This window comes from Sebastes umbrosus, chromosome 8 (assembly GCF_015220745.1).
Source record: "Sebastes umbrosus isolate fSebUmb1 chromosome 8, fSebUmb1.pri, whole genome shotgun sequence".
Taxonomy (NCBI): Eukaryota; Metazoa; Chordata; class Actinopteri; order Perciformes; family Sebastidae; genus Sebastes; species Sebastes umbrosus.
In genome coordinates, this window is record NC_051276.1 from 17,160,134 (window position 1) to 17,175,979 (window position 15,846).

Below are 15,846 nucleotides of genomic sequence, written 5' to 3' on the forward strand. Positions count from 1 at the left end.
TTCTCACGGCCTTGCTGTGCTGCACACTAAAAACAACACACATTTTAAGAGATATAATGAACTTATTCCCATTTCCCCTCTGAATACACTCTGTTTGATAAAATAGAAATATCCTTTATAGGCCCAACATGCTGGCACACACACAAATGCTGGTGCAGAAGTGGCCCCCATCATCAAACTTTTAGGATCAAAATAGTGGGTTAATCTGCAATGATTCCCAAAGTGTGAGTAGATGTTCTTGTGCTTAAATTCCCTGTTATTGCACTAGAACAATGAGAGCATAAATATGCAGTTTTTTTCTAGGTCTCTCTGTGTTCTGCTGTTTTCTCCCCACCTACATTATAGACAGTTATGTAATTCTGAAAAGAAGGCATGTATAACAACAGCTTTTCCTCACAAATATTCTCCCAGATCTGTGGTCTGATGTACTGTACATCCTGTTCCGGGTCTAGAGCAGGTTTTGGGAGCAGTATAATGTCAGAAACAGGAGAATGTCAGTAGCTACCAATGCTGCACAAGGCTCTGGTGACAGAAAGTGGCTTCCTGTCTCTATGGCAGCACAGTGACCGCTACCTTACACATCCTCAACAACAGGCACCCATCAGTAAAGTATCCGCCTAGTGCGCAACGCTGCTCATTTGCATGTCCCCTAACCCTGAGCTCAGCGGTCCATTTCCCCCCACCAAGCCTGTCGTTCATTAACAGCTGTCTCCTGCAGTTCATTGTGATTAATTGCACAGCAGGAGGTTAACAATATGGCACAGGCATGGTGCGATTTCAAGGCATCAGCCAAAACTCCTGCATTAACTATTTACAATACACTGGAGGCTTCCCAGGCTCCCACTCTGCCCTCCTACAGTGTGGGCAGCCCATCATTCAGCAGTCTCCCACTCAGCTTCAGCTCTCCACTGGGCTCTGCTCATACTGGTGACTAAGTTACTGTTATGCAACCGACTCAATGACTCAATTGATCCACAGTGGAATAAATCGTAAACGGTGATTCAAAGCGCTATATGCTGCATACAGTGTGTGTGCATTAAAGTGTGAATATGTGCAGGTGCAGGTGAGATGAAAGGGTGCATAGGTGCAGAGCTGTTGTCTGGCTCTGCCTGTCTGGCAGTAATGGCACGGACAGATAGAGTCGTATTTCACTTCCGGACTTGTGGCTGAATACCAAGCCACTTACAGCTCTAATGGTAATGGCACAGAGGAGAGCATTAGTGTTGAACGAGAACTGGAGATGCCTATCAAGACACTCTCTGGTGCGCTCTCACTTCCTCGGGCTAATACAATTAATGCACAGACGGACTTGGTTTTCTCTCCCTGTCTTTGTCTTTGCTTGTTTGTGTGGGTGTGTGTGAGAGAGAGAGAGCGAGTGTGTGTTCACAGTTACATCTCAGGTCATCGAAGCCGCTCCCAGTAGATAGAGCAACAGGGAGCTCTCTCATTAATGACCCCTCTCTACATTAAATAAGATCTACTTGCCTTCAAGCTCTACCATGTTGAATTAATGAAGAACTCTGGAAACAAGGACAACTTCTGGAGAGAGGCGGGGTGGAGGTGGATGTGGCAAGGGAAAGTGAGATCTCCTGAGATGGACCGTTTCACTCTGCTTCTGTTTCACTGTCAGTATTTGCAGAAAGAGGGGCAGCTGTATAGTTAAAGGGGACACACTGAAGTAGAAAATAAAATGCAACCTTTTGTGGAATGAAATGACGTGTGTGTGTGTGCGTATACGCTGTTTGGTTACACACTGTGACTCGAAGACTGAGTGTTCACATCTGTGCATCAAACCCCTGAAGCTCAAGAGGCACTATAGGCAACACCTGTTGCCACTCCTGGAACTGCAGATGTGTGTGTGTGTGTGTCTGTGTGTGTCTATGTGTGTCTGTGTGTGTGTGTGTGTTCATGTGAAATGCCCTGTAGGCATTTGTACACTGTTGTTCACCGATCAATACCTATATGTTAACATGTGTAGAGTTGAGATGTGTGCCATAGTTTATCGTATTTTGAAGGGTCGGTTCACCCAACAGTGGTATCTAGCCATGCGGAAAGTTTTTGTTTCAGATTATAGTTCACATCTTTTACACCATTTTCTTTTATTTTAAATTGTGGTCCACAAAATCCAGAAACATCACTGTGAACCATTTTGGTAGGGACTACTTCTTTAATAGAAAATTGTTCAAACAAAAACTCTTCACATTTGAATTATCAAGACTATCAGGGATATTGACTGCGTCCGAAATCGCATACTATGCACTACATACCCGAAATGTGTACTATCATTCAACATACTATTGTGTGAATAAACAGTAGTATGTATCTTTTCTGACGCCGTAAGAAGCAGTAATTTACGTCGTCACTTCCTCAGAGCCTCCTTGCCGGTTGGTAACCGCGGTAGCCTGTGCCAACCTTATGTGACCAAAACGATGATTTATGAGAATCAAAGTCTGAACTGATTTAAAAAATATGTTATGACCAGCAAAGTGAAATCTTATACTTACACATAAATTGAATGAATTGATGTTACAGAGCCATCCGTCAACGTCTGTTAAGAACGTTGCCGTGCCAACCACATTGCATTGTGGGATATTTATGCTGCCGTAGTGTCCAGCGTTGCATACTGTAACAATTCTCTGGAAATAGTATGCAACTCGCGTACTATTGGTTTCATACTAAGGTTGTACTCCATTGTACTGGGGCGGAGACAGATATATATCAAAACCTAAAATCAAAACTAGCAAAAGTGTCTCATGCATGCAACTTAATCGTGCAGCTATTTGACACTTTACCATGATTTCCCCTTAAAAACTCTTATTGGGTTCCTGAAAGTTCAGAGCAGCCATAGTTCACGTAATTGTTTATACCACACTGTGCAGCAGTTTAGAGCTTCCCACTTCCTTCATCTTCTTTTCAGCGCACTCTCCTCTCCTACATTCATCACCTCCTCCACGTTCTCCTCATCCCTCCCTTCTTCTCTCACTTCATCACTCTCCCTCCCTCTCTCATTCTGCCTGCCTTCTCTCTCTGTTTTAACATTCACGTTCCATCACCTGCCCTTGTGTCACGCAGTACACTCTGCATGCTAAACACCTCCTCCTTCTCCTCCTTGTGTTTTTCCTTTCTCCTCCACACTTTCTCCCTCACCACTCATTCGCATCCCACTGAAATTACCCCCCCCCCACGATGACCATGCATGTTCCCCCTCATATAGTGGGGTGTCCAGCTTTTGTTCTCACATTCACACTCTGTACTTCTTCTATGCACTGATGGAAGATGGACAGCATCTTAAGGCTTTCCCTGCTGCTTTAGTTGTGTATCTGTTGCTAAATCTGTGAAGGTGTCATGTGATCTTCATGCTACTGCCGGAGTTCATCACTAGTAGAGGATCAACGCATTCTGAATTGACCTCCATTCAATCAACTAGTGACCCTGACAGGCTATTGGCTCAGAGCAGAATCACTATGTAGAAACATGTATGTTGAGCCTAATGCCTTTTGTGTTATGGATATGAATGCCTTTGAGGAAGGAAAATGTATGTAGAATTTAGATATATTTTGTAAGAAAGCAGCATTCAACTTGAATCCTGTTCCATCATTTATTGTGCTGTCTTTTAAAGTTCGCTTGTAGGAGAAGTATTGCTTTTTTTTTAACAACTGGTGGGTGTCGTTTTGGAACAAAACTCTTTGGCAAAGGCGTTCATGTAAAAATCAAAGCACAAGAATGTTGCTGTGTTTGTTAGAAGCACAATCAAGCAACAAGAAGCACAAAACTCTGCCACAGCTCCATCAAATTATGCAATGAAAAAACGACGCCAGTTGCCAAGCGGCTATTGCGCGGATCATACGGACAGGCCGTCGTTGTGTGATGTGTGCTGGGAGAGAGTTGAAATGACTCACAGTTCCGCCACTTACACTGCTGTCGATGATTATGATAATTCGCGCACAGCACTCCACAAGCAGCTTTGTGAAGCGGCATTAATCATCCCAGATTCACTCTCTGACTTCCCCGTACTCTCCACATTCCCCATCATACTCTTTTCTCTTCCTGTCTAACTTCCCTCTCTCTCTCCCTGTCTCCATGTTTTTCTTTCTTTCCCAGTCTTGGCTAATCACACACAGGAGGGGTGCTGCTGCTGAATTTTAATATTCATTTATACAGCAAGCCTTTGATGTCCCCCATCACCCCCTCAGTGCAGTGTAAGCACTTCTCTATCTCCTGCTCTGCCAGCACTGCCAGCCCAGAATATCTCCCTCTGCACCCTGCGCTTTGAGTGTGTGTGTGTACTGACTGTAGATATTACCCAAGAAGCCCCAACAATGCTGGAATATATGAGGGCATGGTAAGAGCAAACCGAGGAGTGAGGGATAAATGGACGAAGGGTGAAAGTGGCGCATGAGTGACAGATGATTTGATGGTCAAAAAACAAAGATGACCCTTATAGTCCTCAACATTAATACAAGGTGAATCCTAACTATGATTTTAGTGTCATACAGGGGTCAATAAGGAATTAAGTCATCTTAAACTGAGCCCATCATGGACTTTTGATCATCTACTGATCTAAGCTACAGAGGGACAAATCCACATCAGACATAAATACAGATTTATGATTTTCTGTCATAGTGTAAGCATGTTTATGTATGAACATGCATTATGTGTGTCTGTGTGGAAACTGCAGCTCTGTGGGGTGTGTCTTTGCTAGTTAACCGTGGCCTACTGTCTATATTTAGCCTTAAACCCTCTCCTTTCCCCTTCTGTGCTCCCCGTGTGACCCTCGCTCAGTGCTGCAGGCATTTCCATATCAGAGCAGAGAGAGACGGCGCTGGCTTACACAGATTGAAAGACAGGGAGCGTTTCTGTTGTATAGTTACATGCATTTAGTGTATAGGTTTACAAGTGGGGCGATAATGTATGACAGGAAGTTTAGACTCAAGGTGTACGCGGGAACTCTGCTGTAGTTTGACGGCTCAGTTTTCTTGTTATCCACAAGACAATAAGTGTTATGTAGTAGTCCTTTGACAGCCTCTCTTTCTATGGTGTAACTATGGAGGATGGCGAGTTGGTAATTCGGTTGCCAGGGCGATCTGACTCCCCCGTGGGCAATAGGAGTTGCGGTGCTGGTGTTCCGCTCGGTGAGACGTTGGTGTTGCGGCACAAAGAGGTTCACCATTTCTTCTTCGTCCCCTTCAGGGAGCAGCCCATCTACAGCACGAGGGCCCACGTCTTCCAGATTGACCCCAACACCAAGAAGAACTGGCTGCCCACCAGCAAGCACGCCGTGACTGTCTCCTATTTCTACGACAGCACGCGCAACGTCTACCGCATCATCAGCCTGGATGGCACCAAGGTGAGCAGTTGATCCTGATTCTTACTGTACACCTTACACACAGAACACATATTTCATTATACACCCCCTACTTCACCCATTGATATTTTTAATTTCTGCTTGACATGGTTTTATTAAGATGTCAAACATCCTTCCGGTAGATTTTAGTGGCACTGTGATCTACTGAGTGTTAATGATGTTAATAAGCTCTGTGCTGGAATCTAATGTGCAAACACATCTTAAAAGAGCTCAGTGTTGCAACCTGTCTCAAGACTGACGGCTCATGTTTCATCGTGTGTAGGCATGCAACTACTGTATTTGTGTGTGCAGGTCTGTGTGTGTGTCTGTCTACACTTTATATTTCAGGATATTCTTGTTAGAGATCCGGGAGGGATATTTCTGCTGGGCATGGCGTTGATTTATAGGGACGGAGCAGTCACACACATGCACACTCCCCGCCAGTTATGGAGAGAGGAGGGGTGAAGTTAAATGAGAGAAACAGATGACAGAGTGAGAAGAATGGGCGGTGGAAGAAATAACTAGAGCGGCGAAGACAGAAAAGTGTGAAGCCAGGTGATCAAGACCGATGGGAGCAAAGCAGGGTTGCAGAGTTTGCATTCAGTGATCACCAAGTGTGTGTGAACTACTTTCTGATGGTCAATTGAACAACCACCACTCAATATATAGTTGATCACTAAATTTGACTATTGTGTAACTGACTGCTACCCCTCCCAAACCCATCATTATGTATTGATGCCAACCAGAATGCCAACCATTACACAACGCTGCTAATTGATCAGACATTAATTTGTTCTCCATTAGTGTTATTTAATAAGAGACGTAGGGTTATATAAGATCTAGAAGTTGGCTTCTATTTTAGCTCATGTAAATTACAAGATATATATTTTCAACAAATCTAATGAAAAGGAAAAAAAATGATGTGTTAATCCGTCTCTCAAACCAAGACCATCGGTTCCTACTGAAGATTTAAATCTTTAGACACCAGTCATGAATATATATACTTTCTTTTTTTTAAAGGCTCATTCATTTTATAAAACAGCTGGACACTGTAGTTTTTAGCAAATGTAACTCAAACAGGAGTAAATAGTGCATTTGTTGGGGACTATTTTCACTTCTATTTGGTGCGCTAGTATGTATTTACGGCAGCAGGACGGTGTATGAGAGATTGACTCAAAATAATCCACCCAATTTGGGCATTAGGATTAATTTGGGCAGCCCAAGTTTATCTTTACGAAGCAACGTGTCAGCCAGCGCAACGGTGTGGCTCACTAGTGTGTTTTTAATATTTTTTGGACAACAGTACAGGTCTATGGCACAGAGGAATAAACTATACTTTGGATACACAGACAATATTGCTAGTTGGATATATATATTGTCAGTTTTGTTCTTTTCATAGGTTTTTTTGACAATAAGGAAAATATAAAATATTGCCAGATTTACCCTTTAACTTCAAGCTCTCAGTATTTCAGCATTCACCAACTTTCAGATTCAGTGTTTTACATTTTCCATGAGCATCACCTTATTTCCTAGTTTCTCCCCATCAGATGTTTCTATCTGCCGCTCTGCCTCTCAGCCATCACTCTACGTGTGTGTGCATACACATGTACAGTATGTGCTCATGTTTGTGTATTGCGTATTGCTCTTCTGAAGCCATGATAAAGTCAAACTCAGCAAATCTCTGTTACTTTTCCGAGCATGGATTTTATTGTGTTGGTGGATGTGAGCCTGCGCTGCTGCAGACCGGAAGCTTTATACTGTTCTCTCAGGCTTCCCCTGTCTCTCTCACACACACACATACAAACACAAATGGTACTATTTGTTCAGATGAAGTATAGGGCTGCAAATATGATCAGTTATTATTCTTTTTTTTAAATTAATTGATAAAGTCAGTTAATCTACAAAGTGTCAGAAATTTGTAGAAGCAAGCTAATTACCCTGAATTTCCCAGAAGCTCCAGGTAATTAAAAGATATTGTTCAACCAAAGATATCCAGTTTACAATGATGTAAATGAGAGAAAGGCAGCAAATCCTCACATTTGACAAGCTGGAAGCAAGAATGTTGCTTGATAAATATAAGAAATGACATCTTGATTAAACAAAAATTGACAAAATTGACAAAATTGTAGACGATGCATTTTTTATCAATCGACTATTGGATTAATTGGCTAATTGTTTTGGCACCACTGCAACACTGTTTATAGAGAGTCTCACGATCGAGGCACTAATTCCAACAGTTACTGAAAGATAAAGTAGAGATGCAGCTGAGATTTTAATGTGTAAATTGTGTGTTCCAACAATATAATGTTTCATTGATATTAGTCCTGATTTGTGGTGTGAATAATCTTCATTCAGACATACAAAAAGCACATACATGGGTTTAAATTCTCTTCATCTGATTCTGTCTCTCTCTAGCACACACAATACACATATTAAACTCTCTGCAGTAATAAAGTTAATTAAATATGTATTAAGTGTGTTTCCTCTGTCCTGCAGGCAATAATCAACAGCACCATCAGTCCCAACATGACGTTCACAAAGACCTCACAGAAGTTTGGCCAGTGGGCGGACAGTCGAGCTAACACAGTGTACGGCCTGGGATTCTCCACTGAGCATCATCTAGCCAAGGTACCACCCCCATCCATCTACTATATACCTTATAGCATCAATCACGGGGTGTTCTTGTTCTCCCCCAGTCTGTCCTGAGAGAGGATAGCATTTCAGCTTTCCTTTTAGTCTAGTTGCTCTAGCTTCTTTCAAAGTGTAGGATCTGCTTGGCAGTTAGCCCTAATGAGGCTTTTTTCTGAGCGTGTTTATGAAAGTTTTGTATATCTGTGTGTGTGTGTGTGTGTGTGTAAGTAGGGGGTGGTTTCTCTCCTCTGCAGTATGATTAAGCTCTGTCGTGAACCGGGGAGGCTCACAGCATCCCCACTGTCAGAACAACACACACACACGCACACTCATTACAACCAGCAGTATTAACCCGTCCTCTGATGTCCTGAAATTAAAGACATTTCTTATGTTATATCATATACTGGACATAAAATGTGGTCTTGTGACCTGCAGGTTATCAGGTCAGGTGCTCTCTCCTCCCTCATCAGCTATTGTTAATATCTTAAACTCCCCTTTTCTTTCATTTCCCCCCCTTGAACACTTGTGTTTCATAAGTGGAAAGATTCTGGAAAATTTTCAGCAGCCCAAAGATGGACCCAGTGGTGGGTACTTCAAAGTTTAAAGGGGCACTCCACCAAATTTACATATTGGTTTACATCGGTTTAGTTTAGTTTATTTGTCAAGAAAAGTATGATCTGTGAAAATAGTTGTATAATGTCTTGTGTGGCTGTAGGGAGCTACAAATAACCCTGATCATGTCACCAGGGTCGCCGGTTTTTAGGGCATGACTCAAATTATGGACCAAAAGTCAGAGTGTCTCGGCTTCTGCTGATTCGATTTTGACCATTCCTTTTTAAAATCTGTTTTTTACAAGGCCCAAAACTTTATGGAAATGCAATACTAAATTAATGGAGTACCCCTGCAAGAAGTAAAGGTGCCATACACCACATTTTGTTACCAGCTGATCTCTGCTTAGTGGCCAGGCGCAAACCTGTCTAATTATGTGACTATAAGGCAGACTTAGGTCTTCTTCCCCAGGTAAGTAAATAAGTAACCAATAACGAATAGTAATGGACTCTTTGTATCCAACAAGTCCATTATTTTCCTATTCTATGAATGTGACGATTGCCTTGTGTCACTGGATTGTCTTGTTGTGATGTTGTACTGTACATACAGTGTATATTTATAATCTCCCAGTACACATCTTAATCTTAGACTGTGTAAAGAAATACAATTTACAGTGACATATAAAGGTAAACTCTATTTAAAGTTCAGTTCATTATCAAGCTTACATCATTGCCACAAATCAGAGAGAACGAAACAAAAGAAAAAATTAAGAGCATGTTTGGTTTGACTGATTCACAGTGGTAATTACACTGTTGCGAGGAACAATGTCTGAGGTGTATCAATGTGCAGTTTTAACAACCGATTAGAGGTATTTTATGCGGCCTAAAGTTGAAATAATCAGATTCACCTCTCTGATAACTGCAGTGCCAACACTCCTGAAGCACTTACACTGAGAACGACTGCATTTAGATCACTGTACCAGAACTATTATATTGCACTGAAGTGAAATGATTGAGTTACTTATTGCAACAACTCCACTAATGGCAGACACAAGACCGACACTAGCAGCGGTGTCAATTTGATTTTCTTGCCACTCAGCCCTCTGCTGCGCCGTATGTTCTAAATTACTCTGTAACACTGTGGGAGTAGTGTCGGTGATGAGCCACACCCTAAGGGACGTTGGGGATATGTGCTTGTGTGTATGTGCCAGGGTGTTTATATTTGTTCAAAGCCCCTCAGCTGAGCTCACCTTACTGATTCAGGCTCGCTGGATGTATCTTTACTCTTGACTAAAATAACCCCGGAGATCAACTTCAGCCACCGACAACTTCTGATTACAGACAAAAACTCAGCGAGGAAAACACAATGGCACAGTCTACTTTGTTCTGTGTGTGTGTGTGTGCGTGTGTATATGTCCGTGATAGAGAGGTTACTAATGTTGACCTAGTTAGCTCATGTTTCTGCTGAAGCATTATGGGTAAGGGCCTTCTTTTCTAAGTTCAACTGTGTGTCATTATTGGCAACAGCTTCTCCCTATCCTTCCCCTGGCTTCACGGCTGACCTATTACGCGCTGATCTGTGTGTGTGTATGTGTGCGCGTGCGCGTGTGTGTACATATGGCTTTACTGAACAGATTAGTATTGTATGAATTACAGTCCGTACTGATGGCTGTCCTCTGTGTCCAGTTTGCAGAGAAGTTTGCGGAGTATAAAGAAGCAGCACGGCTCGCTAAAGAGAAGAGTCAAGAAAAGATGGAGATGGCCACGTCTCCTTCTCAGGTACGTGCAGTTAACACCATCCTGACCCCCTGCCAGCCGTCTCGTGACCTCCTGTCACAGGCATTTTGTGTGTAATGAACACCTGGTGAACAGGTCAACCAAATAATGTTTTTTTCCCCTTTGGTGTTATTTAGTTTGATTAATTATCAGAGGAGGCGTAGAGGCAAATTCAGAAAATAAGAACGAATTTGATAGAAAATAGATACAAAAATACACATTACTTTTACTTAAGTACCAATACCAAGTAGCGATATGTTAGGGCTGCAACTAACGATTATTTTCATTGTCAATTAATCTGTCAATTATTTTCTTGATTAATCGATTAGTTGTTTGGTCTATAAAATGTCAGAAAATGTAAAAAAAAATGTCAATCAGTGTTTCCCAAAGCCCAGGATGACGTCCTGAAATGTCTTTTTTTTTGTCCACAACTCAAAGATATTCAGTTTACTGTCACAGAGGAGTTAAGAAACCAGAAAATATTCACATTTAAGAAGCTGGAATAAGAGAATTCAAATCGATTAACTGATAATCAAAATAGTTGACGATTAATTGATTAATTTTTGCAGCTCTACAATACATTAATGTAAAAATACTCCACTACAAGTACAAGTCCTATATTCAAAATCATACTAAAGTAACAGTACAGAAGTCTTATTAAAAGAAAAGTTATTTAAATAAAATCATTTGAGAAGTTTAGAGTGGAAATGTCTCATAGACATCTCAAACGTTAAAAGGGGGCCCAACCAGATGCTGCTTTTTTATAAGTGTTCACAAGCCCAAAAGATCAGAAATCACAAATATAATCTTTAAAAATGTATCATATTTTATAAGTTAATCATGTGTTTTTTATATATGAACTATTAAACAAAAGAATAACCAGTAATTATATCTGTCAAATAAATGTAGTGGAGTAAAAAGCACAATATTGTCTTCTGAAATGTATGAAGTATCATAAAATCAAAAGACATTTTTTTAAAAAGTGTCTCAAAATTATAGCGCAGTTCATGAGTAAATGTACTAAGTTACCTTCCACTGCTGCATGGGGAGGTCCTGACACTGAGGTTGAGAATAACGGTCCTAACATACATGAAATATGGTACCCTTTATCCGTACGTATCCACCCTATACATTAAAAGAAAAGACACAACTGTCTGTGGACTCACCATAAATTGGGGAGCATAATTAGCCAGTATGTTAGGTATTTGTTTGTGTGGGATCTCTAGAGTGTTTTAGGGCATGTGTAACTGCATCTGAGAGAAAATGAGCTTGTTTCAGAGGAGAATCCCCAGAGAAATCTGTTCTGTAATCTAAAGGCTGTTAACAGGCTTCATGTCCTCGTCTGTTCATTACGGAGGCTAGGGGAGCAGCCCCCCGCTGTACTGCACTCTATTACTTGTACTATTAATGCTGCGGCCCACATGGACTGAAAATGCTACAACCTTGTGTTTCCCATGGGAGGATGTTTTTTAATGAAGCCAAGTGGACAGCTTCGCTCTCATCAGGGGTTGAAGGCTGCATGTGCGCTGGCCACCGCCACACTATGGTGGTGAAACTGTTACTGTAAAGGCCGCGGCCTTCCTGCTACAAGCCTACAGCGCTCTACTCAAACTGTCTCACTACTGAAAGTCACTGTTTCACCCACATGCCTGCTGGCTTTCTTTCTAACCTCCAGATCCTCTCTTTTCTCTCCTCTAAACAAACTAGAAAACATGAGAGGGGAATTATTCCGCTAAAAGCAAGATGAGAAAACACAGAGCTAAATGCTATATGCTGGTCCCAACAGGCCAGACCCCAGTGGATGTGCATCATGAACAGATATTAAATGGTATACTGATGAATGTGGAGCGCAAAAATGTAACGCTATAATCTTCTTCTTATCTCTCACTTCCTTCTTGTCCATTAGAGACATACAGGCAGTGTCATTGTGCTACTGTATTGTGCCCAAGCCCTGAGTCTTAATAGCTTTGTTTTATGTACGAGCAGCAGCTAAATGATTTGTCTCTCGTATAATTCTGTGGTTGTATGGGATATAAAGATAAGCATTAATCTGTAATTCTACAATTTCCCAGTGCTATAGTAAGCTATTTAATGGGCTATACAGGCATGTGGAACTGCTTACTAAGATGCTCAAATTTTCAGCTCAACAGCAAGAGCTTTATGAGTGTGAGAGGCAGCACCGTCACCTCCACCCTTAAAATCCCACCTCTATCATTTCTCATGTAAACTCCTTATAGGAGGAGGATGATCCAAATGAATGTATGAGATTCTCCTTTTTATCTTGTTGCCATCTCTGGTAATAAGAGGTTGTTAAGATCACTCAAGATAATTATTACACATTTTATAAGGTAATTATGCTGTAGTTATTCATTATAAGTACTTTTCTATAAACGGTATGAAATGATTAGTTGATTAAACAATTTTATCAATTTACAGAAAATGAATTGAAAACAATTTTGATAATTGTTAAGTCATTTATCAAGGAAGAAAGCGTCAAACTGTCACTGGTTCCTGCTTCTCAAAGATGATTTGCTGCTTTTCTCTGTTTCTTAATCATTGTCAATTAATCCTCTTTTGGTTTTGAATTGTTGGTCTCACAAACAAAAAACAAATCAAGACATTTGAAGACGTGACCTTGGGCTCATTTATAGGATAACAACGATTAATCGTAAAAAAAAATTGACGGGTTGATTATTAATGAAAATAGATGTTAGTTGCAGCCCTAAAGTGGTGCTCTATCTTAACTCATGCTAACTACTACCCAGTTCTTCTCTATTTAATATAAACAAATCACTGTTTCTTTTTTCAGTAATGTTAAACGCACCATTTCCTGTACGCTTCAGGCTGTGTCTCCAGAAAGAGGAACCAGACACCATTAAGAGCTAAAAATGTAGCAGATGTAAAAGCTTTTGTGCCCTCACTATAGGTTTAATCATTACTTTTAAATTATTGGCATTAGAGAGTATCATACAGATATTTATTTATAGGAAAATGTCACAAATGTCTAAATTTGACAAGCAAATTGTTGAGCTTTTAAAATGATTTCACAATTGTTTCGTGCCTCATCTAATCATGACTAACAGTGTGAAGAAGAATGAAATTATTCATATAATTAAGTAGTGTTTGATTGATTATTTGATGTGTAACTAGCAGTAACAGCTGAACAACATTGTTTACATGTAGGAGTCTCCAGGAGGCGAGCTCTCGTCACCTTTGACCCCTGTGACTCCACCTATGGAAAACATCAACGGCACAGATGACATCTGTGACACAACTCCCAACTCAGACACACGTCCAGAGCCAACTCAGAACGCACTGGCCTTCGCACACAGGTACAGCCCACATCGTGATGTGTTCACTGTCCCGTGTTGTCATGTTTACTACAGTACACATATAACGGTCTGACCATATACACTCACTGGCACAGACACACAAATTACACACAAACAATACTAAAATAGATTTATCATTATGATTTCTTTTCTCTGTTTTTTTGTTTGTCTGAGGCTCAGACGTATACACCTCTCTTCCTCTATGTCTTTCTTTTCGTCTGCGTGCACCAATATATGTTGCATGTCAGCATGGTGGTGAACTCCCTCTATTCACTGCTGCTCTCTCGTGTTTTTCCTCTCTAGGGAGCAGTTTAAGACTTGTCGGGTCTGCTCTTTCTGATAGGGATGTCATTACAAATCCTGACTACTGCGACATCTACGCAAAAAAATGTTCAGGCACAAACTTTCCCAAAAATAAGAGCCTGATTGCAGGTCAGCAACAGGGAGGGTCTCCTTTACAAAACCATGGTGCTCTGCCTGTTTACTAACTGCTAATAAATAAGGTAAAACAGCACGCCGTCGCTCCAGTCAGGAGGAATATTGGTGCAATGAATCATATCAGTGACATTCTTACTCGCACGCTGTCACTTCACATGGACCAGCAAAAGATGTTTAAGTGTTTCTCAGGATTGAGGAATTATTATTTGTCCAATCTGAGCATGCTAGGTGAAGAAACTCACCCATATTTATAGTCATATGTTTGCCCCCTGCAATGCAATAATATCTCTTTAAATGCAAATCTTTTGACTTTTTATGTTGTTTGGTGCATTACGGGGTATGTGACGGTGTCACTTCTATGCATGCAGCACTACTGTTACACTGTATACATTCCTGCTGTTTTTGTGACCTGTCAGCAGACTGAATATTGAAATGGATAATTCATGATCCTTGTTATTGTCAATACTGGTTCATATACAGCAGATTGTGTAAGATAAAGAGGTCAAAGTTCCATGTAAATGTTTTTGATTTGTATAATGGCTTTCTGAAGAGGTGTGGCTGTGAGGTTCACCAAAAAGGTGTCGATGAAGCGTTTATGTAAGACTTATATAACATAATGTGGGTAGTGGGAGGCAGAGAAAGAGCAAGACAGACAGACACACAGAGAGTGTGTGTCAGAATCTGGGAAGAGAGAGAAGTGTATTGTATAAAGTCTGTGCATGAGTCACTGATACCTAAACATCCACCAACTGCACACACACACACACAGACTCACTACAACAAATAAACTGAACAGGAGGGCATGGGCGATGAATCCTTTCAGTGAGTGAAGTGTGTTTTTTCTCAGGAGAGGAAATGTCCCTATTAACTTCTGTCACCTGTAGTCAACTGTACACACGGGTATTTTCATTTGTAAAATCTCTGTAATCTTGTGCCACTCATTTCATTATATTTCTCTGGCTGCGTTTCTTATTAATTAAAGATATCAATCAATCGCTTAATGTATTATCATTCTTTTTTGCTTAAATGTGGGTTTCTGAGAGGAGGCGTAAAACATTTAAAAATATTAAAATATCATTGTAGAGATCTTTAGAGATTTTAATTAGCGTGTTAAACTCTGTAAAGCTGTGACAAGCTCAAGTGCAAATGCTTAGAAATCCCTACCGCTACATCATCAACTCTGTGAGGCTACACAGATCTGAGTGTGCAGTGAGAGCAGAATGTAGAGAGGACACCCACTGCCTGCTGCAGCCTTGCTGCTGATGTGTCTATTAATGCTGCATGCGTGGGAGACCGGGTCGACTCTCGGCATTCACGATGGCAAGCGTGGACGTAACAAGCAAACCTCAGTCTCACATTTTCGCAGAGGCATATGCAGAGAGGGTTGACGCTAAGACCGTCCAAATATTTTACCACGTAACCCTCTCTATTTCTGTTCTCTCTATGATTCATAGTCCTTCAATTTAATATCCGTACATGTGCATCATCTCACATGTCTATCATCGTTTACAGTAGCTCCATCAGCCTCTCACGTGCCTCAAGCTGCAGTTAAAATGTATTTTCTGTTAATTTGTGTAATGGTGTATAAGCTTATAGTTGATTTAATAGCCAAAAGAAAAGAATAAACATTTTTGTAGTGTTTATGTTTGTATTACTTCATGAGGGTTCAGACCCACGTATAGAAACACACAGGTGTTTGCTGTCTTTTTGCACCGGACCTCTATGATGGTCTTGGTTTGTCTCTCTGCCATGTGTCTGGAATGAGATGATGACTTAT

At 40.9% G+C, this 15,846-nt stretch overlaps 1 protein-coding gene across 4 annotated transcripts in view; it reads left to right on the forward strand.

Annotated features, from left to right (window-relative positions):
• homer1b (homer scaffold protein 1b) overlaps positions 1–15,846 on the forward strand; it is a 44,989-nt gene that overhangs the window by 22,606 nt on the left and 6,537 nt on the right. For 2 of the 4 annotated variants that reach the window (XM_037776963.1, XM_037776962.1), the window contains exons 3-6: positions 5,191–5,347; positions 7,841–7,972; positions 10,210–10,302; positions 13,483–13,631. In XM_037776963.1, coding sequence (XP_037632891.1) covers positions 5,191–5,347; positions 7,841–7,972; positions 10,210–10,302; positions 13,483–13,631 — 531 coding nt within the window. Of the gene's footprint in view, positions 1–4,782; positions 5,348–7,840; positions 7,973–10,209; positions 10,303–13,482; positions 13,632–13,934; positions 15,068–15,846 lie in introns of those variants that run through there. The other 2 variants (XM_037776965.1, XM_037776961.1) reach the window with 2 other exon arrangements.